Source organism: Xenopus tropicalis, chromosome 7, assembly GCF_000004195.4.
Source record: "Xenopus tropicalis strain Nigerian chromosome 7, UCB_Xtro_10.0, whole genome shotgun sequence".
Classification (NCBI taxonomy): domain Eukaryota; kingdom Metazoa; phylum Chordata; class Amphibia; order Anura; family Pipidae; genus Xenopus; species Xenopus tropicalis.
The window spans coordinates 129,761,757-129,787,770 of NC_030683.2; the positions used below are offsets into that span (position 1 = coordinate 129,761,757).

Consider the following 26,014-nt stretch of genomic DNA (forward strand, 5'->3'; position numbering starts at 1 on the left):
CCCCCCCCCCCCCCCCCACAATACTCCATCTGGGGAGGTGATTAAAACTACCCTGACATGTGACAGTCAATAGGAAGTCATAAGAAATGATTAAGTTCGACACAAGGTGGGAGCGGGATCCTCCGACCAGACGAGGAGGGAAACGATCAATTTGTTTACGTTTCTTTGCTGCAGACTGTGGGGGGGCTGCCCGGGATCTGGGCACAGAGGGTGCAGGGAGTTGTAAATGCATAGGATTAATCTATATACAGGTACAGAACCCGTTATCCAGAATGCTGGGGACCAAGGGTATTCCGGATAAGGGGTCTTTCCGCAATTTGGATCTCCATACCTTAAGTCTACAAAAAAATTTATAAAATATTAATAAACCCAATAGGGCTGTTCTGCCCCAATAAGGGGTAATTATATCTTAGTTGGGATCAAGTACAGGTACTGTTTTATTATTACAGAGAAAAGGGAATCATTTAACCATTAAATAAACCCAATAGGGCTGTTCTGCCCCAATAAGGGGTAATTATATCTTAGTTGGGATCAAGTACAGGTACTGTTTTATTATTACAGAGAAAAGGGAATCATTTTTAAAAATGTGAATTATTTGATTAAAATGGAGTCTGTGGGAGACGGGCTTTCCGTAATTTGGAGCTTTCTGGATAACAGGTTTCTGGATAAGGGATCCCATACCTGTATTAGAACATCGGGACTTTATATTACAGGGTGTTCCGCTGACACAGGCTCAGAATATTACTCTCTATATCAAACTAAAAGTTAAATCAAAGGGAAATAACCCTCTGATAAACCCTTAGGGATAATTTTAGGGTGGGTGATTAGCCCGTAGGCATTAGGGGGGCCCTTCAGATAAAAGTACATATCTGAGTATATATGTCAGGGATTCGCAATATGTAGCCCTACTGATGATGTAGAACCGCAACTGCCAGCCAGCTATTGGGAGTTAGATCTGGGGGAGAGTAGGCTTGGCATTTGGCAGTCTTGTTTGGCCACTGTGACTCTCATTATTGCAGGTGTTTATAGTGTGACATACAGTGTTGCCCCCGCTGGGGCCCCGTGGCACTGCGCTCAGCCTCTCCCTCTTCTCTATTCAGATTTTTTACAGGAAAACTATTTCCAGGGCTCAACATTATTTCTCTGAGCAGCTCAGTCTCCCTCTCCAAGATGGGGACAGTAGGGCAAGATGGAGACAGTAAGACAAGATGGAGACAGTAGGACAAGATGGAGACAGTAAGACAAGATGGAGACAGTAGGACAAGATGGAGACAGTAAGACAAGATGGAGACAGTAGGGCAAGATGGAGACAGTAGGGCAAGATGGGGACAGTAGGGCAAGATGGAGACAGCAGGACAAGATGGGGACAGTAGGACAAAATGGAGACAGCAGGACAAGATGGAGACAGTAAGACAAGATGGAGACAGCAGGACAAGATGGAGACAGCAGGACAAGATGGAGACAGTAGGACAAGATGGGGACAGTAGGACAAAATGGAGACAGCAGGACAAGATGGAGACAGTAAGACAAGATGGAGACAGTAGGACAAGATGGAGACAGCAGGACAAGATGGAGACAGCAGGACAAGATGGAGACAGTAGGACAAGATGGAGACAGTAGGGCAAGATGGAGACAGTAGGGCAAGATGGTGACAGTAGGACAAGATGGAGACAGTAAGACAAGATGGAGACAGTAGGACAAGATGGAGACAGCAGGACAAGATGGAGACAGTAGGGCAAGATGGGGACAGTAGGACAAGATGGAGACAGTAGGGCAAGATGGAGACAGTAGGGCAAGATGGAGACAGTAGGGCAAGATGGAGACAGTAGGGCAAGATGGAGACAGTAGGGCAAGATGGAGACAGTAGGGCAAGATGGAGACAGTAGGACAAGATGGAGACAGTAGGGCAAGATGGAGATAGTAGGACAAGGTGGAGACAGTAGGACAAGATGGAGACAGTAGGGCAAGATGGAGATAGTAGGACAAGGTGGAGACAGTAGGACAAGATGGGGACAGTAGGACAAGGTGGAGACAGTAGGACAAGATGGAGACAGTAGGGCAAGATGGAGACAGTAGGACAAGATGGAGACAGTAGGGCAAGATGGAGACAGTAGGACAAGATGGAGACAGTAGGGCAAGATGGAGACAGTAGGGCAGGATGGAGACAGTAGGACAAGATGGAGACAGTAGGGCAAGATGGAGACAGTAGGGCAAGATGGAGACAGTAGGGCGAGATGGAGACAGGAGGGTGAGTAGCACGTGTTAAGGTTTTGCACCTTGGGTGCAGTTGATGGGAGAGGCTGACTGGGTGCAGTTGATGGGAGAGGCTGACTGGGTGCAGTTGATGGGAGAGGCTGACTGGGTGCAGTTGATGGGAGAGGCTGACTGGGTGCAGTTGATGGGAGAGGCTGACTGGGTGCAGTTGATGGGAGAGGCTGACTGGGTGCAGTTGATGGGAGAGGCTGACTGGGTGCAGTTGATGGGAGAGGCTGACTGGGTGCAGTTGATGGGAGAGGCTGACTGGGTGCAGTTGATGGGAGAGGCTGACTGGGTGCAGGGACACAAGGACCTTTGTAAATAGAAGTGAAATGCACGTAGGTTTGTGCCGGACCCATTGGATTTCTAGTACAAATCTCATAATCACATCAGCTGCACATTCCCTCTCACTGCCTCCTGTGCTAATAGGAAACAGCACAGAGGGGCCAATAAACTGCCAATAAACTGCAAACCTACAGCCCCCCCCCCCCCCCCCCCCACTTCTCATTTCCTCATAGATGAACCAAAGCACTGACCGACCTGCGCATCCACTGCCGGAAATTCACTCTCACTGGCCGAGGGTATCACTGTGCGACCTCTTATTATTAGTCTGCCCCGGCGTCACCTCTATACACATTATCCTTATTATACACATTATCCTTATTATACACATTATCCTTATTATACACAATCTTTCTCTAGACAAACATCTTGGAACAACTGAAGTCTCTATTTCTGTATTTATTTCCTATATATTAGGTACCTACCTAGTGCTACCAACCCCTATTTCTGTAGGGAAATGAGAGCAGAGCAGGCAGTAACCCTTCCAACACTTTCCCCTGTCTCTGCCCCTATATATTAGGTACCTACCTAGTGCTACCAACCCCTATTTCTGTAGGGAAATGAGAGCAGGGCAGGCAGTAACCCTTCCAACACTTTCCCCTGTCTCTGCCCCTATATATTAGGTACCTACCTAGTGCTACCAACCCCTATTTCTGTAGGGAAATGAGAGCAGGGCAGGCAGTAACCCTTCCAACACTTTCCCCTGTCTCTGCCCCTATATATTAGGTACCTACCTAGTGCTACCAACCCCTATTTCTGTAGGGAAATGAGAGCAGGGCAGGCAGTAACCCTTCCAACACTTTCCCCTGTCTCTGCCCCTATATATTAGGTACCTACCTAGTGCTACCAACCCCTATTTCTGTAGGGAAATGAGAGCAGGGCAGGCAGTAACCCTTCCAACACTTTCCCCTGTCTCTGCCCCTATATATTAGGTACCTACCTAGTGCTACCAACCCCTATTTCTGTAGGGAAATGAGAGCAGAGCAGGCAGTAACCCTTCCAACACTTTCCCCTGTCTCTGCCCCTATATATTAGGTACCTACCTAGTGCTACCAACCCCTATTTCTGTAGGGGTATGTCCAATAGTCTCCATCTTGTCCTCCTCTGTCCATTTTCCACAGGGGAATCCCTATGTGCCATAGTTTTATGGTATCTCTGTACAGGCTATGAGCAAACTTAGGGGGCTGTCCCTGCTGAATTGTGCTTAGTACAGGGGAATCCCTATGTGCCATAGTTTTATGGTATCTCTCTGTACAGGCTATGAGCAAACTTAGGGGGCTGTTCCTGCTGAATTGTGCTTAGTACAGGGGAATCCCTATGTGCCATAGTTTTATGGTATCTCTCTGTACAGGCTATGGGCAAACTTAGGGGGCTGTTCCTGCTGAATTGTGCTTAGTACAGGGGAATCCCTATGTGCCATAGTTTTATGGTATCTCTCTGTACAGGCTATGAGCAAACTTAGGGGGCTGTTCCTGCTGAATTGTGCTTAGTACAGGGGAATCCCTATGTGCCATAGTTTTATGGTATCTCTCTGTACAGGCTATGAGCAAACTTAGGGGGCTGTTCCTGCTGAATTGTGCTTAGTACAGGGGAATCCCTATGTGCCATAGTTTTATGGTATCTCTCTGTACAGGCTATGAGCAAACTTAGGGGGCTGTTCCTGCTGAATTGTGCTTAGTACAGGGGAATCCCTATGTGCCATAGTTTTATGGTATCTCTCTGTACAGGCTATGAGCAAACTTAGGGGGCTGTTCCTGCTGAATTGTGCTTAGTACAGGGGAATCCCTATGTGCCATAGTTTTATGGTATCTCTCTGTACAGGCTATGAGCAAACTTAGGGGGCCGTTCCTGCTGAATTGTACTTAGTACAGGGGAATCCCTATGTGCCATAGTTTTATGGTATCTCTCTGTACAGGCTATGGGCAAACTTAGGGGGCTGTTCCTGCTGAATTGTGCTTAGTACAGGGGAATCCCTATGTGCCATAGTTTTATGGTATCTCTCTGTACAGGCTATGAGCAAACTTAGGGGGCTGTTCCTGCTGAATTGTGCTTAGTACAGGGGAATCCCTATGTGCCATAGTTTTATGGTATCTCTCAGTACAGGCTATGAGCAAACTTAGGGGGCTGTTCCTGCTGAATTGTGCTTAGTACAGGGGAATCCCTATGTGCCATTGTTTTATGGTATCTCTCTGTACAGGCTATGAGCAAACTTAGGGGGCTGTTCCTGCTGAATTGTGCTTAGTACAGGGGAATCCCTATGTGCCATAGTTTTATGGTATCTCTCTGTATAGGCTATGAGCAAACTTAGGGGGCTGTTCCTGCTGAATTGTGCTTAGTACAGGGGAATCCCTACGTGCCATAGTTTCATTGTATAACAGGAAACCCTGCGCTGTATTTACCAGTCTAACCTTGGCAGCCCTTTCCTGCTAAACTCTCGCTATTATCCGTATGTCTCTCAGCGGAAGCGTCTCTCTCTGCCACAGATTCTCAAGGTGAGTCGCACAACACAGGCTTTTATTCAGTAGCCACAATGGCTGTCGTTGTGCTTTTGTGAGGCAGCGATGTCGCTGGAGTGCACTTCACAGCGGGAGCGGCAGGGAACCAAACCCTTTATGTCTGGGAATTCGGAAATAGATTGATATATTTGTTTATTATTCTCTGCTGGTTACACAGCTCTGAGGGTGCGGGGGGGTCTCGCAGTTACCCCAGCAGTGGCAATTCCTTCCTGTTACCACTGCAGATTCATGGCCCTACTATAAATGCCCCGCAACAGAATCAATACAAGGGTGTCATTATCTGAGCTGCCACCAGGGGGGGCACTGCCCCAGGAGCCATTGGCAAAGAGAAGCCCCCAGATGGAAAAGAGCAAATTGTGGGCTGTGAAGGGGGTGTGGTTAAATGGATGATGGGTGGGGATAGATCAGGGGACCTCATTTTATCTCCCACCCAAAGGGCCAGGGTGACCGGTGGGCTAAAAACCCACTGAAGCAGTAAGGGCCCCATTAATACTGATGGCAGCCCTGCCCATTACCAGAATATCATGTATTAACTGTTAATAAAAGTCACTCCCACTACTCACCTGACTGTCGCTCCTTCCTCGCTTTATGGCAGAGATTCTATGACACATTCTAGGCCCAATTATATCTCCTGACAGGACTCTGCCCACAGGAATTCTGGGAGTAACCTTTTCCTGAAGGAATCATTCCAGAAGCAACGTCTCATTAAACCTCCAAAATCTTCCTTTGCAGCGGCAGGTCGGCCCGACAACTGTATCAGATATACATTGCCCTCTTATAGTCCATTTATTATTAAGCTATGGCACATAGGGATTCCCCTGTACTAAGCACAATTCAGCAGGAACAGCCCCCTAAGTTTGCTCATAGCCTGTACAGAGAGATACCATAAAACTATGGCACATAGGGATTCCCCTGTACTAAGCACAATTCAGCAGGAACAGCCCCCTAAGTTTGCTCATAGCCTGTACAGAGAGATACCATAAAACTATGGCACATAGGGATTCCCCTGTACTAAGCACAATTCAGCAGGAACAGCCCCCTAAGTTTGCCCATAGCCTGTACAGAGAGATACCATAAAACTATGGCACATAGGGATTCCCCTGTACTAAGCACAATTCAGCAGGAACAGCCCCCTAAGTTTGCTCATAGCCTGTACAGAGAGATACCATAAAACTATGGCACATAGGGATTCCCCTGTACTAAGCACAATTCAGCAGGAACAGCCCCCTAAGTTTGCCCATAGCCTGTACAGAGAGATACCATAAAACTATGGCACATAGGGATTCCCCTGTACTAAGCACAATTCAGCAGGAACAGCCCCCTAAGTTTGCTCATAGCCTGTACAGAGAGATACCATTAAACTATGGCACATAGGGATTCCCCTGTACTAAGCACAATTCAGCAGGAACAGCCCCCTACGTTTGCTCATAGCCTGTACAGAGAGATACCATTAAACTATGGCACATAGGGATTCCCCTGTACTAAGCACAATTCAGCAGGAACAGCCCCCTAAGTTTGCTCATAGCCTGTACAGAGAGATACCATAAAACTATGGCACATAGGGATTCCCCTGTACTAAGCACAATTCAGCAGGAACAGACCGAGGGCAGTCCCAGATCTGATGGAAAATCAAACCTGCCCAATCTTGATCTGGCTGATTTTAGGTCAGATGTCGGTCGCAGAAGCCCATTAGTGGTCAGATATGGGCAGAGTCTGTGGGCGGGGTCATGCAGAACCTCCTACCAATCAGATCAATAAGCCCTGGTAAGGCCGTTGCATGCAAAATGCTGCCCCCTGCAGTTGGTACATTCCTCTTGCAGCTCTGAGGCACCTAAGGAGCTTCCCTTGGGGTAAACCAACTCTCTGGGGCACAGAGGGGGCAGCTATTTCTAACCTTACTGGGATCAGGGCAACACGGCACCGTGCCACCTCCGTCTGTTGGCAGTAATTAGTCTGCTCCTAAGTGTAAAGGAAGGCGGAGGGGTAATTAGTGGGAGAGCAGATAAAAGCAGCGCTAATAGCAGCTTCACTGCCCGGGGCTGCGATATAATCCGACCCCCGGAACATGAAAGCGTCGCCCTGACGGAACTCGGCTCAGAATATTCACATTAATGGGGAATTTCATTTAATAACGTTGTTTTTATCCAGAATGTTCTCTTTTCCCTTTATTTGTCCTTGGTGTCTAAAGGGGAACTGAACCCAAATCCTGTTATTTCCCAATATCCATTCATTGTTATGTGTAACTGTCACTGTGTCTGTCCCTTTCCCTTCCCTGCACTGCTGGTTCTGACTCCTGATACAACTCCCCAATACCCATTCATCCCTCATTCTCACTGGGTTTATAGTTATGTGTAACTGTCACTGTGTCTGTCCCTTTCCCTTCCCTGCACTGCTGGTTCTGACTCCTGATACAACTCCCCAATATCCCCATTCATTCCTCATTCTCACTGGGTTTATAGTTATGTGTAACTGTCACTGTGTCTGTCCCTTTCCCTTCCCTGCACTGCTGGTTCTGACTCCTGATACAACTCCCCATTATCCATTCATCCCTCATTCTCACTGGGTTTATAGTTATGTGTAACTGTCACTGTGTCTGTCCCTTTCCCTTCCCTGCACTGCTGGTTCTGACTCCTGATACAACTCCCCAATACCCATTCATTCCTCATTCTCACTGGGTTTATAGTTATGTGTAACTGTCACTGTGTCTGTCCCTTTCCCTTCCCTGCACTGCTGGTTCTGACTCCTGATACAACTCCCCAATATCCATTCATTCCTCATTCTCACTGGATTTATAGTTATGTGTAACTGTCACTGTGTCTGTCCCTTTCCCTTCCCTGCACTGCTGGTTCTGACTCCTGATACAACTCCCCAATATCCATTCATTCCTCATTCTCACTGGGTTTATAGTTATGTGTAACTGTCACTGTGTCTGTCCCTTTCCCTTCCCTGCACTGCTGGTTCTGACTCCTGATACAACTCCCCAATATCCATTCATCCCTCATTCTCACTGGGTTTATAGTTATGTGTAACTGTCACTGTGTCTGTCCCTTCCCCTTCCCTGCACTGCTGGTTCTGACTCCTGATACAACTCCCCAATATCCATTCATTCCTCATTCTCACTGGGTTTATAGTTATGTGTAACTGTCACTGTGTCTGTCCCTTTCCCTTCCCTGCACTGCTGGTTCTGACTCCTGATACAACTCCCCAATATCCATTCATTCCTCATTCTCACTGGGTTTATAGTTATGTGTAACTGTCACTGTGTCTGTCCCTTTCCCTTCCCTGCACTGCTGGTTCTGACTCCTGATACAACTCCCCAATATCCATTCATTCCTCATTCTCACTGGGTTTATAGTTATGTGTAACTGTCACTGTGTCTGTCCCTTTCCCTTCCCTGCACTGCTGGTTCTGACTCCTGATACAACTCCCCAATATCCATTCATTCCTCATTCTCACTGGGTTTATAGTTATGTGTAACTGTCACTGTGCCTGTCCCTTTCCCTTCCCTGCACTGCTGGTTCTGACTCCTGATACAACTCCCCAATACCCATTCATCCCTCATTCTCACTGGGTTTATAGTTATGTGTAACTGTCACTGTGCCTGTCCCTTTCCCTTCCCTGCACTGCTGGTTCTGACTCCTGATACAACTCCCCAATACCCATTCATTCCTCATTCTCACTGGGTTTATAGTTATGTGTAACTGTCACTGTGTCTGTCCCTTTCCCTTCCCTGCACTGCTGGTTCTGACTCCTGATACAACTCCCCAAAACCCATTCATCCCTCATTCTCACTGGGTTTATAGTTATGTGTAACTGTCACTGTGTCTGTCCCTTTCCCTTCCCTGCACTGCTGGTTCTGACTCCTGATACAACTCCCCAATATCCATTCATCCCTCATTCTCACTGGGTTTATAGTTATGTGTAACTGTCACTGTGTCTGTCCCTTTCCCTTCCCTGCACTGCTGGTTCTGACTCCTGATACAACTCCCCAATATCCATTCATTCCTCATTCTCACTGGGTTTATAGTTATGTGTAACTGTCACTGTGTCTGTCCCTTTCCCTTCCCTGCACTGCTGGTTCTGACTCCTGATACAACTCCCCAATATCCATTCATCCCTCATTCTCACTGGGTTTTCTTAAAATCAATCAAATTTGGCAACCAACACTGTGAACTGAGTACTTACAGACACTTGTGTGAATTCCCCCCCCCATGTATTTCCCTGACCCCCCTGGGCCCCCCCCAACCCAGTGCCACACAGAGCTGCCCTGTCACCCCGGGATAAAGAGACAGTCACTGGTGAGGAAAGAAAGTCATTGGTTACAAAGGGCAAGTGTTTGACTCCCCAGCTCTCAATAACTGGGGCATTAAACACACTTACCTACAGGGGGGGCAGATCTCCTGGCGCCGGAGAAGAATCCATAAAGAGCTGATTGAGAAGGATTTCCCAGGGGAGGGATCAGTGCGGAGCGATGTATGGGCCCGGCGCTGTACTGAGTGACTGAGTGTGTGTTCTGTTGGACTTGGGACTTATTTGAAAATTATTGAAATGTGTTACTAAGGAGGGGCACCCCATTTCCCAGCTATGGGGGGGCAGTAACACAGGGACCCACAGAAATGTGCAATATAATATATGGCGGTTCTGAAGGGATCCCTGTATGGATCTATGGCAGTACAGCTGGGGTACTGAAGGGATCCCTGTATGGATCTATGGCAGTACAGCTGCGGTACTGAAGGGATCCCTGTACGGATCTATGGCAGTACAGCTGCGGTACTGAAGGGATCCCTGTATAGATCTATGGCAGTACAGCTGCGGTACTGAAGGGATCCCTGTACGGATCTATGGCAATACAGCTGCGGTACTGAAGGGATCCCTGTATAGATCTATGGCAGTACAGCTGGGGTACTGAAGGGATCCCTGTATAGATCTATGGCAGTACAGCTGCGGTACTGAAGGGATCCCTGTATAGATCTATGGCAGTACAGCTGCGGTACTGAAGGGATCCCTGTACGGATCTATGGCAATACAGCTGCGGTACTGAAGGGATCCCTGTATAGATCTATGGCAGTACAGCTGCGGTACTGAAGGGATCCCTGTATGGATCTATGGCAGTACAGCTGCGGTACTGAAGGGATCCCTGTACGGATCTATGGCAATACAGCTGTGGTACTGAAGGGATCCCTGTATGGATCTATGGCAGTACAGCTGCGGTACTGAAGGGATCCCTGTATGGATCTATGGCAGTACAGCTGCGGTACTGAAGGGATCCCTGTATGGATCTATGGCAGTACAGCTGCGGTACTGAAGGGATCCCTGTTTGGATCTATGGCAATACAGCTGCGGTACTGAAGGGATCCCTGTATGGATCTATGGCAGTACAGCTGCGGTACTGAAGGGATCCCTGTATGGATCTATGGCAGTACAGCTGCGGTACTGAAGGGATCCCTGTATGGATCTATGGCAGTACAGCTGCGGTACTGAAGGGATCCCTGTATGGATCTATGGCAGTACAGCTGGGGTACTGAAGGGATCCCTGTATGGATCTATGGCAGTACAGCTGCGGTACTGAAGGGATCCCTGTATGGATCTATGGCAGTACAGCTGCGGTACTGAAGGGATCCCCTGTATAGATCTATGGCAATACAGCTGCGGTACTGAGGGATCCCTGTATAGATCTATGGCAATACAGCTGGCGGTACTGAAGGGATCCCTGTACGGATCTATGGCAATACAGCTGGCGGTACTGAAGGGATCCCTGTACGGATCTATGGCAATACAGCTGCGGTACTGAGGGATCCCTGTATGGATCTATGGCAGTACAGCTGGGGTACCGAAGGATCCCTGTATGGATCTATGGCAGTACAGCTGCGGTACTGAAGGGATCCCTGTATGGATCTATGGCAGTACAGCTGCGGTACTGAAGGGATCCCTGTACGGATCTATGGCAGTACAGCTGCGGTACTGAAGGGATCCCTGTATGGATCTATGGCAGTACAGCTGCGGTACTGAAGGGATCCCTGTATGGATCTATGGCAGTACAGCTGCGGTACTGAAGGGATCCCTGTACGGATCTATGGCAGTACAGCTGCGGTACTGAAGGGATCCCTGTATGGATCTATGGCAGTACAGCTGCAGTACTGAAGGGATCCCTGTATGGATCTATGGCAGTACAGCTGGGGTACTGAAGGGATTCCTGTATGGATCTATGGCAGTACAGCTGGTGTACTGAAGGGATCCCTGTATGGATCTATGGCAGTACAGCTGGGGTACTGAAGGGATCCCTGTATGGATCTATAGCCTGAGGGAGACAGTTCAGCAGGAACAGCCAGTTTGCCCTGAGAGTAAAGGCAAGTACAGCCAGGCAGCCTGGGCAAGTATAAGTCGGAATTGGATCAGTGCCACCGAAATCCTGTCCGACCCGGAGCCCCTACACCTTCCCCCACCCCCTGTGAGTTCCGGAACGCACTGAGCCCGGAACAGAAATTCTCTGCCGCCTTTTCCGCCCGAGCGGCTATTAAACACCCCGGCCGCGCCTCCTCCCTACTTCTCCGTGTGCTGATTGGCTGTTGGGGAGGAATTCTTTCTGTGCTTCTGTTTGGCTGCAGCTTCCGGCTCGGTGAGTTCCCGGCACGATGGCCACTGACTCCTGGGCTCTGGCGGTGGATGAACAAGAGGCCGCGGCTGAAACGGTGAGAGCGGGAGGGGGGCTGCTGGGGTATCGGGCATGGAGCCCCCTGTTCCCTGGGGTTTGTGTGCCGGGCACATGGCGTGAGTCACACTCACAGGCCCCTCTCCCCCCCCCCTCTCTCCCCCCCCCCCTCTCTCCCCCCCCCCCCCCCTCTCTCCCCCCCCCCTCTCCCCCCCCCCCCTCTCTCCCAACGGGCCGCAAAAAGTTCTTTCTTGGGGAAACGCCGATATTGGTGCCCCCGGCAGGCTTGTCGGTTACTCCCCCCCCCCCATACTCTATATATCCCCCCCCATACTCTATATATACCCCCCCCCATACTCTATATATCCTCCCCCCCCATACTCTATATATCCTCCCCCCCCCATACTCTATATATCCCCCCCCATACTCTATATATACCCCCCCCCATACTCTATATATCCTCCCCCCCCATACTCTATATATCCTCCCCCCCCCATACTCTATATATCCTCCCCCCCCCATACTCTATATATCCTACCCCCCATACTCTATATATCCTCCCCCCCCCATACTCTATATATCCCCCCCCATACTCTATATATACCCCCCCCATACTCTATATATCCTCCCCCCCATACTCTATATATCCTCCCCCCCCCATACTCTATATATCCCCCCCATACTCTATATATACCCCCCCCCATACTCTATATATCCTCCCCCCCATACTCTATATATCCTCCCCCCCCCATACTCTATATATCCTCCCCCCCCCATACTCTATATATCCTACCCCCCCATACTCTATATATCCTCCCCCCCCATACTCTATATATCCTCCCCCCCCCATACTCTATATATACCCCCCCCCATACTCTATATATCCTCCCCCCCCCATACTCTATATATCCTCCCCCCCCATACTCTATATATCCTCCCCCCCCCATACTCTATATATCCTCCCCCCCCCCATACTCTATATATCCTCCCCCCCCCCATACTCTATATATCCTCCCCCCCCCCATACTCTATATATCCTCCCCCCCCCATACTCTATATATCCTCCCCCCCCCATACTCTATATATCCTCCCCCCCATACTCTATATATCCTCCCCCCCCCATACTCTATATATCCCCCCCATACTATATATATATATCCCCCCCCATACTCTATATATCCCCCCCCCCATACTCTATATATCCCCCCCCCATACTATATATATATATCCCCCCCCATACTCTATATATCCTCCCCCCCCCCATACTCTATATATCCTCCCCCCCCATACTCTATATATCCTCCCCCCCCATACTCTATATATCCTCCCCCCCCCATACTCTATATATCCTCCCCCCCCATACTCTATATATATATATCCCCCCCCCCCATACTCTATATATCCCCCCCGGCGCAGCTTATGTCTACCCCTAGCGCCGTGCTCTCTGCCCTCTCTCTGCTGCCCCCTCCCTCTCTCTGCTGCCCCTCTGGCCCTGCTGCCCTCTCCCTCCCTCTGGCCCTGCTGCCCCCTCCCTCTCTCTGCTGCCCCTCTGGCCCTGCTGCCCTCTCCCTCCCTCTGGCCCTGCTGCCCCCTCCCTCTCTCTGCTGCCCCTCTGGCATCATTCCCTCTCCTGCTCCCTGTTTCGGTACTGGCACACTGCCCTGTTGGTTTCTATACATGGTTTCCCCCCACTGCCCGCCGCCCTTACATTCTTTTGCCCTTCTGGCGCAGCTTTGCAATCATTGCCCCTGGCCCTTACATCTCTGTACTGTAGCTTGGCGGCACCGCTACCCCACCTTTATATGCAGCTAAAGGCACATGTAACATTCCCAATGCGTTGCTTCTGAATGGGACCAGGCCCAACTGGTTCTGTTCTGGTCCTTATAGATCCCAGTACTGCCCCAGGTCCCACTTCAGACCTCTCCATTCCCCAGTGAATAAGCCAAACTTACTCTTGCTGGCTCAGTCCCGTGTAAATGTTTATTTGTACTCTCTGTACCCTGACTTTACCCCTGGGGCTGATTCATTTGCCCCGGGCAGAATCCAGTTGCTGGTGTAAATGTGGCCTAGTGTCTCCTGGTATTGCAGTGCCCTGGGCAGATGATGGCATTGCTGCCGGTTCTTGGGGCACTAATGCAGGGGCTAGGGGCTCTCAGCCCTATATTAATCGGGCAATAGGCATGTATGTGAGCAAGCCTGCTGGGAGTTGTAGTTCATAAATGCTCTAGTTGGATCGGAGAAGGTAGCACAATGCCATCTTTGTAAACTGCTCCTAGATTTGTGTGCAGAAATACACGGGGCAGGGGGTTAAAGTTCCTGTGGGTAACTCACATGTTACTCTCGGGGGGGTCAACTTGCCCCAGGAGGTCTGGGGTTAATCTCTTCATCTTGTATCTAAGGGCAAATCCTTATTCAGACCAGGAAGTAAATGTTTCAGCCATCGCATTCTGTTACCATGCCAACGTGCCCACCATTGAATTCCACTCAAATCTATTGGATGGGCTCTCACTAGTCTCTGTGCCAGAGAGAGAGAGTGGTTGAGGGCCCCAGGAAGAGTGTGTGGAAACTGTTGCTAGGGTCCAAATTACCTTAGCAACTAGGGAGTGGTCACAATGAGTGACTGGTATATGAATAGGAGAGGACCTGGACAGAAAAATAAGTAATTAAAATGACAATAAAACTGGAGCCTCACAGAGCCATAGGGTTTGGCTGCCGGGGTCAGTGACCCCCATTTGAAAGCTGCAAAGAGGCAGAAAAAGGCAAATAATGTAAAATCTCTAGGAAATAAATGATAAAGACCAATTGAAAAGTTGATTTAGAATTGACTATTCTATAAAATACTAAGTCAGTTTTGCTTTCATTCTTTTAAATTGCTGCGTATTGACCCCGTGTGTTCCCTTACCGAGAATCTGGATGCCCCGCCCCCTTTCTGATAAGCTGACACTTGGCTGTCCTGTCAGTACTGCCCAATAGAAGTCCGAATGCAGCTTGGTGTATGGGCGTCTGGGCACGCACCTCCATACAGTAAGGGGATAGGTTGGCCGGGATCCTGCTGCTGGCTAAACTGCCCCCAATAATTCTGCCCCTTCTTGATCACAGTTCGGCAAGTTAAACCTGAAAGGAGAAAAAGCCGAGAAGCCAAAGCCGGAGAGCAACGGTAAGTGAGAGTCGTGTTCCTACTGTTTGCCCTTGAGCATCCCAGTGTGTTACCTGCACACATTTGTCTATAATGGTTGGCAGCCAGTGTCCCCATCCTGTTGGGCTCCGCTTCATGCAGTGTTCTGATTAGCCAACAAGATGCCAACCCAGCAGGGGCTGCACTAAGTATGTAAGTATGAAGCTGACCCCCCCCCCCCAACCCCTGCAAAATGGTTCAGTCCTGAGCGAAGCTGCTTGGTAAAATCCACTTGCATTTACTCTTCATTCCATTAATGTGATTCTTGTTCCGTCAGGCACAGAGGAACCGGAGAGTGCGGAGCAGATTCCCAGCAAAGATGGAGGGAAGTCGGAGGATGATGATAAAGGTGAGTGCGGGGGGGTGACTGTTACCCCAATGTTTCTATATATCTGTAACCTTGTTATGGGCTAAGGGGGCCCAGCCTGAAGGCCAGTTAGGGGGGGATTTGGGGTGAGTGCTTATTTGTGCCCTGGGTACCCCTGGAACTATAGTGGGGTGACTGTTACCCCAATGTTTCTATATATCTGTAACCTTGTTATGGGCTAAGGGGGCCCAGCCTGAAGGCCAGTTAGGGGGGGATTTGGGGTGAGTGCTTATTTGTGCCCTGGGTACCCCTGGAACTATAGCGGGGTGACTGTTACCCCAATGTTTCTATATATCTGTAACCTTGTTATGGGCTAAGGGGGCCCAGCCTGAAGGCCAGTTAGGGGGGGATTTGGGGTGAGTGCTTATTTGTGCCCTGGGTACCCCTGGAACTATAGCGGGGTGACTGTTACCCCAATGTTTCTATATATCTGTAACCTTGTTATGGGCTAAGGGGGCCCAGCCTGAAGGCCAGTTAGGGGGGGATTTGGGGTGAGTGCTTATTTGTGCCCTGGGTACCCCTGGAACTATAGCGGGGTGACTGTTACCCCAATGTTTCTATATATCTGTAACCTTGTTATGGGCTAAGGGGGCCCAGCCTGAAGGCCAGTTAGGGGGGATTTGGGGTGAGTGCTTATTTGTGCCCTGGGTACCCCTGGAACTATAGCAGGGTGACTGTTACCCCAATGTTTCTATATATCTGTAACCTTGTTATGGGCTAAGGGGGCCCAGCCTGAAGGCCAGTTAGGGGGGGATTTGGGGTGAGTGCTTATTTGTGCCCTGGGTACCCCTGGAACTATAGCAGGGTGACTGTTACCCCAATGTTTCTATATATCTGTAACCTTGTTATGGGCTAAGGGGGCCCAGCCTGAAGGCCAGTTAGGGGGGGATTTGGGGTGAGTGCTTATTTGTGCCCTGGGTACCCCTGGAACTATAGCGGGGTGACTGTTACCCCAATGTTTCTATATATCTGTAACCTTGTTATGGGCTAAGGGGGCCCAGCCTGAAGGCCAGTTAGGGGGGATTTGGGGTGAGTGCTTATTTGTGCATTAAGGGAGGGGGGGGGGGTGTCCAGTTATCTGATGCCCCTGCAAATTGAGATAGTCAGCTCTTCTGACTAAACATGGGATTTACTTTGGAAGACCAATTTTGATTGTAAGTTCGTCCCGTTGCTTTCCCCTTGCCTCCAGGAACAGAAGGACTACTTTTTAGTTATTTTTTTTATGTCCTTTTTGTTATACTTTTACTACTCGAGTGCTTGGCGTGTCTCATCGCCAGTGTAAGAAGTATGAGAGTGGGGGCAGCAAGTTGTGTATGAGTTTGTGAGTGTTGGTTGGTATTGGGGGTGCTGTGCCGCCAGGTGTGAGACTGAGCAGGGGACCCGCTAGGCAGCCGCGCCACGTGGGTCTAGAAGTTTCGTAATCGTAACAAGTTGCTTGGCAGCGGTGATATCTTTTTATTTAGAGCCTTAATGCTTGGATTAAGTAACTAAACCTTGCACTGAAGGACTGTGAACCCTTCCGAGGAGGAAAAAAGGACAAACTCAGTGCAGACTATTTTTCCCTTCCCTCCTTATTCTCTTTTTGTACCTTTTTTATTTCGGTAAGTGTTGCAAGATGGCAGCATTATACAAGAGGGAAACCAAGGAGATGCTCATCAACCTCTGTGAGCAAAGAGGCATTGATGCAGCCGACAAATCTAAGGAGATGTTGGTTTGTGCCTTGGTGGAACAGGAGCAGCAGAACTACACCCCCATGCCACTCGGGACGTGCCAGTCCTGAACTCTGCTCCTTTCTTAAGCCACAGTCAAATGTAAAAAGACTTGGGGAGCAACACAAGCACCATAAAAGTTCATGGAGGTGCCAAATAAGGGCTGTGATTGGCTATTAGGGGCCTCTATGCACTCTATCAGCTTACAGGGGGTTTATTTGGTAGGAAATCTTGTTTTTATTCAACCAAAACTTGCCCCCAAGTCAAAAATAACTCCCTGGTTTGGGGGCACTGAGAGCAACATCCAAGGGGTTGGGGAGCAACATGTTGCCCCAAAGCCACTGGTTGGGGATCACTGCCTTAACCCTTTATTTACTAGAGTGCTTGGCATCTCTCATCGCCAGCGTAAGTATGAGAGTAGCGGCAGCAAGTTTTGTATGAGTTTGTGGGTGTTGGTTGGTTTTTGGGGTGCTGTGATGCTAGTCTGACCTGTGTGCCAGGTGTGAGACTCATGTGGGTATAGAAGTGGCGTAACTGTGACCAGCGCCAGGCCCAGCCAACCAGGTACCCTAGGCAACCCGGTCGGCTTGGTCTCCCAGAAGGGAGCAAAGGGCTGCTGGGATGTGTAGTTCAGCAGAACCATACGATGCTGCATGTTGATAGGTTGCCAGGAACATCAAATCTTATTGTTGAAGCCTGGTGCAACGTGCTAGTGAGGGTAAGGGGCAGTAGGTAGCAGTGGGAAAATATACTGTTTAAATGCTAATACCCCCCCCTTCTCTCCCCCCCGCAGAGGACAAAGCCGCCCAATCGCTGCTCAACAAACTCATTCGCAATAATCTGGTCAGCAACACCAACCAGGTGGAGGTTCTGCAGAGGGATCCAAATTCTCCCCTGTACTCCGTCAAGTCGTTTGAGGAGCTGAGACTGTAAGTTCTGAGCCAATAACGAGGGGACTTCTCTTTAGCATTTTCTGCCAATTAATTAATTACAGGAGATGCCGGATCACTCTTCCTCCCTTCTGGCGCAACAGTGCACCCTCCGTACGAGACGATGATGTGCGAGAGAGCACAGTACCAGCCACTAATTAAATTTCCTAGACAAATCCCTCGTCTGCGTATCCACGGCAACTGCATCCAAGGAGCCGGGTCTGTCTGAGCGCGCCCAGGCACCGCCAGAGACCGACTTCATGTTGCTCTTTAGTTTTTATAACTGGCCACCTGCTTTTGGGGGTCTCTTGTGAGTGGGGCTTTGCCGCAGCGGGAAGTTCCGCTCTCCCTAAATTTATATTCTATAGCCCCAAAGTTCCTCTGTACCCATGTCAGTATATAAAGGGCATCTTAAGGCAATACAGTCATGCCTTCCCCTTTAAACACTATTCCTGTATAAGGGAATGGCTAAAGGGGAAGTAATACAGGTATGGAACCCATTATGCAGAATGCTTGGGACCTGGGGTTTTCCTGATAAGGGATCTTTCCGTAATTTGGATCTCCATACCTTAAGTCTACCAAAATCATTTAACCATTAAATAAACCCAATAGGGCTGTTCTGCCCCCAATAAGGGGTAATTATATCTTAGTTGGGATCAAGTACAGGTACTGTTTTATTATTACAGAGAAAAGGGAATCATTTAACCATGAAATAAACCCAATAGGGCTGTTCTGCCCCAATAAGGGGTAATTATATCTTAGTTGGGATCAAGTACAGGTACTGTTTTATTATTACAGAGAAAAGGGAATCATTTAACCATTAAATAAACCCAATAGGGCTGTTCTGCCCCCAATAAGGGGTAATTATATCTTAGTTGGGATCAAGTACAGGAACTGTTTTATTATTACAGAGAAAAGGGAATCATTTAACCATTAAATAAACCCAATAGGGCTGTTCTGCCCCCAATAAGGGGTAATTATATCTTAGTTGGGATCAAGTACAGGTACTGTTTTATTATTACAGAGAAAAGGGAATCATTTAACCATGAAATAAACCCAATAGGGCTGTTCTGCCCCAATAAGGGGTAATTATATCTTAGTTGGGATCAAGTACAGGTACTGTTTTATTATTACAGAGAAAAGGGAATCATTTAACCATTAAATAAACCCAATAGGGCTGTTCTGCCCCCAATAAGGGGTAATTATATCTTAGTTGGGATCAAGTACAGGAACTGTTTTGTTTTAAAGATTAGAATTATTAGCATATAATGGGGTCAATGGGAAATGGCCTTCCTGTAATTCAGAGCTTTCTGGGTAACTGGTTTCCAGATAACAGATTCCATACCTGTACTCCGCCTGCATGTCCTGGTGCAAGAGCTGACCGTATCTGTATGTTCTTATGCATTTTCTATTCGTTCCTGCTGAGCCGATCTCCTCTATGTCCTTCTAGGAAGCCAGAGCTGCTCAAAGGTGTGTATGCCATGGGATTCAACAGGCCCTCCAAGATCCAGGAGAATGCTTTGCCAATGATGCTGGCCGAGCCGTACGTATTAAACCCATTGATTTACTCGGCCCACCAGGGCTACTAAAGGGGAAGTAGTCATTTAATCTAACTTGTTCCCCCACCTTCCCTCCCCACAACTCACCCTTTATCATATGGAAACTGTACAAGTATGTATAGAAGCAAAGACCCCCTACCTTATTGCCTAGCAACAGTCTCAACTTATTCACTTAGATCCTAAAAACCAGAACTTTATCAACCTTTTTTTTTTTTTCTTTCCTCCCAGGTCTCAGAACCTCATTGCCCAGTCTCAGTCGGGAACAGGTAAAACTGCTGCCTTTGTCCTTGCCATGCTGAGCCGAGTGGATCCTGCAAACAAATACCCACAGGTGAGAAGCGGTCTCTTGGCCTGACTTTTATTATTTAATATGTAGCTCTGGCTCCTTCTGAAAGATCAGACTCAGGCACACTTTACTGCTGCGCTGCAAGTTGGAGTGATATCCCCCCCTCCCCCCCAGCAGCCGATCAGCAGAACAATGGGAAGGGAGCAAGATAGCAGCTCCCAGTAGGTATCAGAATAGCACTCAATAGTAAGAAATCCAAGTCCGGCTTGGGACTCCTCCAGTTACATGGGAGTAGGAGAAACAATAGGTTAGCTGAAAGCAGTTCTAATGTGTAGCGCCGTCTCCTTCTGAAAGCTCAGACTCAGGCACACTTTACTGCTGCGCTGCAAGTTGGAGTGAAATCCCCCCCCCCTCACCCCCAGCAGCCAATCAGCAGAACAATGGGAAGGGAGCAAGATAGCAGCTCCCAGTAGGTATCAGAATAGCACTCAATAGTAAGAAATCCAAGTCCGGCTTGGGACTCCTCCAGTTACATGGGAGTAGGAGAAACAATAGGTTAGCTGAAAGCAGTTCTAATGTGTAGCGCTGGCTGAAAGCTCAGACTCAGGCACAAGGCACTGAGATGGCGCCTACACACCAATATTACAGCTACAAATACATTTGTTGGTACAAGAATAAAAGGTTAAATGGCAGAGGGAATTATTTGCTGTGTAACAGTGTCATTTAGAAATAGAAGTTGCCCCATAAATATCCCTATAAGTAATGGAGGTTTTAGCAGTGGAAAGCCAAGGGAAGGGGGTTTAGTTCCCCTTGAAGTATCTGTAAGCTTATATGGCATTGGGTGAGGTTATACCCTTCCATGGCAGCTTCTGACTTGTTGCCTCTTCCTTTATCAGTGCTTGTGCCTCTCACCAACCTACGAGCTGGCTCTGCAGACTGGGAAGGTTATTGAACAAATGGGGCAGTTCTCCAATATCAAACTGGCCTACGCTGTGCGAGGAAAGAAATGTGAGTATTGCTCCCCCCCCATGCTCATACTGAGCTATAGTGGCTACAAGCTGCCCCTCTGGGCACAGCAGTGACTTCAGCATCCCCCCCCCCCCCAAAGCTGTTTGATGTTCATCTTTTGAAAGTTCACCCGGTGCCTTTAATGTCTCGGCAGTGGAGCGCGGGCAGAAGATTCCAGAGCATATTGTTATCGGCACGCCGGGAACGGTGCTCGACTGGTGCTCCAAACTCAGGTTTATTGATCCCAAGAAGATTAAGGTGTTTGTGCTCGATGAAGCAGACGTGATGATCGCCACTCAGGGACACCAGGATCAGAGCATCCGCATCCAGAAGTGAGTGAGAAATGGGCTTTGGCGGATCTTTCATTTTCTTCATTTGCTTCTCCAGCAGGGGGGGTATTTAATGAGATTCTGCCTGTCGGTTCTACCCCCACCCCCTCTACAACAAACTCCCCTGCATGCCTAGTGCCACCCCAGCTTCCCCTGGGGCTTTATCTGAAACGATGTCATTTCCTGGGGCTCCTGAATCCAATTGGTTGTCTTCCTAACCAATGGGGTACCTACCTCGGCCTACATAGACTTGTCATTGCGCTCTATTAAAAGAGGTTCAGATTAACTTTTAGTATGATGCAGAGCTCGATAGTCTGAGACAAATTGCAATTGGTCTTCATTTTCTGTGGTTTTTCAAATTATTTTGTTCAGCGTCTCTCCAGTTTGGAATTTCAGCAGGTATCTGGTTGCCATGGTCCTATTTACCTTAGCAACCAGGCAGTGGTTTTAATGAGAAATTGGGATATCAATGGGAGAGAAAAATAATTCACAAACTGTATCAGTAATAACATTGTAGCCTCACAGAGCAATCATTTTTGGCTGTCGGGGTCAGTGACCCCAGTTTGAAAGCTGGAAAAAGTTACAAGAAAAAGGCAAATAATTATAAAAAAAAAAAAAAAAACTAAATGGGGGGGGAAAAAAACAAAGACCAATTAAAAAAAAATTGCTAAGAGTTGGCCATTCTATAATATACTAAAAGTTAACATAAAGGTGAACTTCCCCTTTGAATAGAATGTCCCCCTATAGGGCATATCAACCGCCAGGGGCAGACTGGGGGTGCAGGGCCCACCGGGTATTTTCCCGGTACCCCGGCAGCCCAGTCCGACCCTGGCCGGGGGCAAAAGTAACCCTTGTGTGTATTTGCTGCCCTGCAGGATGCTGCCCCGGGACTGCCAGATGCTTCTCTTCTCCGCTACTTTTGAAGAATCGGTGTGGCGATTTGCCCAGAAGGTTGTGCCGGAACCCAACATCATCAAGCTGAAGCGGGAGGAGGAGACTCTGGACACCATCAAGCAGTACTACGTCGAGTGCCATAGCCGCGAGGATAAGTTCCGAGCTCTGTGCAACATCTACGGCTCCATAACCATCGCGCAGGCCATGATCTTCTGCCATGTGAGTGAGGGGAGCGGGGCGGGGGGGGGGGTTTAATATGTCCCTTAATATCCTTTATGCAGCACCCTGAAATCTGTGGGGCCACTGGTGCATTTTAGACTGTGGGGAGAAAGCCTAGACCCAAGGACCTTTCTCTAAATAGGGCACGTTTGCCCTTTAACCCTGTTTGTGGCCAAGTTCTACATACCCGGCAACACTGTATCCTGCCGCCCACAGGCAGTTACGGACTTTATACATTGCACTATAATCTGCCCCTTTACATTTAGTATGCAGGGCCGTTATCTGATTTAATTGGTCCCTATTAATTGTTGTACAGACCAGGAAGACTGCGTCGTGGTTGGCCGGCGAGCTGTACAAAGAAGGCCACCAGGTGGCGCTGCTGAGCGGAGAGATGATGGTGGAGCAGAGGGCAGCTGTCATTGATCGGTTCCGAGAGGGCAAAGAGAAAGTGCTGGTCACAACCAACGTGTGCGCCAGAGGTGGGAACTTAAAGAACCAATAAAACGTTTATTTGTAACAGATCCTACTAGTCTGTGGCCAATGACATCGCCTATAATTCCTTCTTCTGTTCTGTGCCTTCGCTCCAGGTATCGACGTGGAACAAGTGTCCGTCGTTATTAACTTTGACCTTCCCGTGGACAAGGACGGCAACCCGGACAACGAGACCTACCTCCACAGAATCGGCCGCACGGGGCGCTTCGGCAAGCGAGGGTTGGCCATCAATATGGTTGACGGTGACCACAGCATGCAAATTCTCCAGCGAATCCAGCAGCACTTCAGTGAGTATCTGCCCTTTACATTACTGCTGGTTGTGGCTCCGGGCCTGATCTGGCCGAGATCCTATATTTGACCAATCCCCTCGTGTGGGCTCACGTTGCCGGACTACAAATCCCAGAATAATGTAACATATAATGAAGGGTGAGGCATGCTGGGAGCTGTAGTCCAGCAACATCAGGGCTGTATTCTTAAAGCAATATTGCCCAATAAAACGGCATTAAAATGCAAGAAATCCCCCAATGAGAATCCCAGCTGATGTGAGTAAATCCGGCTCCCTGTTCTCTGTTCCTGCAATTGGAGTTGGGAGCAATAAGCACAGTTTCCCAGCACTGAACAAGTCTGTCCCTTTATCCCCATGTCTGATTCCTGTGCCATATAATGAGGGGAAAATGCCATCATTATCTCTATATGTAAGGTACCAGCAAGGGGCCTGACACAGGGAATCAGCATTCTCATTGGTCACTTCTCTTGCACTTACAGTCACATTGTTGCTCAGTAGAATTCTCATTGGGGAATTTCCTTGCATCTAGAATTATGACTATAGCAACACTAGGGGGCGCAATGGGGCAGCGTTATGGTTGGGTTTATATCCCCTTTAATCCTGGGCCCCAGGCTTGACTACTACTGCCAGTATTCCTCAGCTTACAGTTAAGGCATGCTGGGAGCCGCATGTCTGGGGACCCATGGTTAAGAAGCCGGTCTATAGAGGAAGTGGTGCATTTAATAAAACGTAGGGTCCTTAGGGTGCCTTCCTCTTCCCAACATTCAAATGGGGGTCACTGACCCCGGCAGCCAAACCCTATTGCTCTGTGAGGCTGCAGTTTTATTGTTGTTGTTACTTTTTATTCCTTATCTTTCTATTCAGCCCCTCTCCTATTCATATACCAGTCCCTCATCCAAACCACTCCCTGGTTGCTAAGGTCATTTGGACCCTAGCAACTCTTTCCAACTTTCAAATGGGGGTCACTGACCCCGGCAGCCAAACCCTATTGCTCTGTGAGGCTCCAGTTTTATTGTTATAGTTACTTTTTATTCCTTATCTTTCTATTCAGCCCCTCTCCTATTCATATATCGGTCACGATCTCAAACCGCTCCCTGGTTACTAAGGTAAATTTGACCCGAGCAACCAGATAACGGCTGAAATTCCAAACTGGAGAACTGTGGAACAAAAAGTAAAATAATTAAACCTATTTATACTTATTTGTACCTAATGGTCTGTGTCCCGCCGTTGCAGGTAAAAAGATCGCACAACTCGACACAGACGACATGGATGAAATTGAGAAAATCAGCAAGTGAAACGGATCGGCGTCTCCTTTCTCTGACATGAAATGGACTCTGGTTCTGTTCGGCCCAACACCCACAACACACACCAGTCGCCTTGTTTTCTTACAGGAGCTCCCTGGGAAGGGGGGGACCCGGGTGTGAACTTTGTGTTTTTTTAAAAAAAAAATTCCCAGTCATCACTTGGCTTCCCTCCACCCAATCAGAGGCTGAACAAGTATCCAATTGGTCAGAGCGCAGACGGCGCATTATAAATGCAGGGGGGGGGTGGAATAGATGTTTTATTGCTGCTTCTAATTTTTTTTTTTAATATTTTGAATTTCTTCAGCTCCCTGGACTCTCATTTATTCTAAGAATTCTGCCTCTGCTCATAAAATTAGCCATTTTATTTTAAAGAGTTAATTGCTTGAATACCGGCTCCCCCGCGTGGATGTGTGATTTGTCCCAATGGAGTGTAAGGACACTAGGTGTAATGCTGTGGGGGACCTTGTGGGGTGCTGGGTGGGTGGGGGGCAGTCCTTTGCTATTTTATTGACCCCTCCCACATACACAGCCAGACTTCCTTGCTGATTCAGCATTTTAATCGCTTTGTTTTCAATGCGTTGCTTCGAGACGGAAGCACCAGTCCTTTTACCAAGTAAAAAAAATAACAAAGTAGGTTGTTTTTCGGATTTGCCTAAAGTTTTAGGAAATGTGGACTCTTTTAATTACTTTAAAAACAGACAGGAAATAGGCACGGGAGGCTCCTTTCTGCGTGGGGGGGGGGTAATTTGCGGGAGGGTTGGATCTGCTGCTCCTGTGCTGTATCTGCTTGTGTTTCAATAAACAATCTGCGTTCTACCACTATCTTGATTTGCTTTGCTTTACCGTGCCAGTGATTAAAGGGGAAGTAGACCCTGTAAAATAGGTAATATTAAACCCAGCATGCATCTCTTTTATTGCAGAGAGGTCAGTAAGGATAGAAATGCTGTGACACGGGTATCTCGCTGCTCAGCCAAACGTTACTCCGCTGTTGCCGGACTACAAATCCCAGAATAATGTAACATATAATGAAGGGGGAGGCATGCTGGGAGCTGTAGTCCAGCAACATCAGGGCTGTATTCTTAAAGCAATATTGCCCAATAAAACTGCATTAAAATGCAAGAAATCCCCCAATGAGAATCCCAGCTGATGTGAGTAAATCCGGCTCCCTGTTCTCTGTTCCTGCAATTGGAGTTGGGAGCAATAAGCACAGTTTCCCAGCACTGAACAAGTCTGTCCCTTTATCCCCATGTCTGATTCCTGTGCCATATAATGAGGGGAAAATGCCATCATTATCTCTATATGTAAGGTACCAGCAAGGGGCCTGACACAGGGAATCAGCATTCTCATTGGTCACTTCTCTTGCACTTACACTCACATTGTTGCTCAGTAGAATTCTCATTGGGGAATTTCCTTGCATCTAGAATTATGGTTTTCAGCAAAACTAGGGGGCGCAGTGGGGCAGCGTTATGGTTGGGTTTACTTCCCCTTTAAGAGAGGCTGGAGCCCTGGCAAATTTTAAAGTGTGGATATCTTCACCTTCTGATCTGTATCCCTATAATACACCCTAAGGTTGTGCCAAAGAGAGCTCACACTTTTGCCAAAATGGTGGTGGAATGAGTCACATGACTTCATGATTATAATAAAGATACAATTTGGTGTTTATTTGACTATGAAGTGCAATATTACAGGACAGG

The 26,014-nt window shown here is 48.3% G+C and overlaps 1 protein-coding gene across 1 annotated transcript; it reads left to right on the top strand.

Annotated features, from left to right (window-relative positions):
• The first annotated feature begins 11,739 nt into the window (after nt 1–11,739).
• ddx19b (DEAD-box helicase 19B) lies at nt 11,740–25,142 on the top strand. Its single transcript, NM_203796.1, is given in 12 exon segments — nt 11,740–11,803; nt 14,863–14,920; nt 15,216–15,287; nt 17,808–17,943; nt 19,394–19,486; nt 19,731–19,833; nt 20,685–20,796; nt 20,951–21,128; nt 22,001–22,238; nt 22,555–22,717; nt 22,826–23,017; nt 24,250–25,142. Coding segments are annotated over 12 exon segments (1,464 nt in total). The 5' UTR covers nt 11,740–11,746; the 3' UTR covers nt 24,312–25,142.
• Nucleotides 25,143–26,014: the final 872 nt, after the last annotated feature.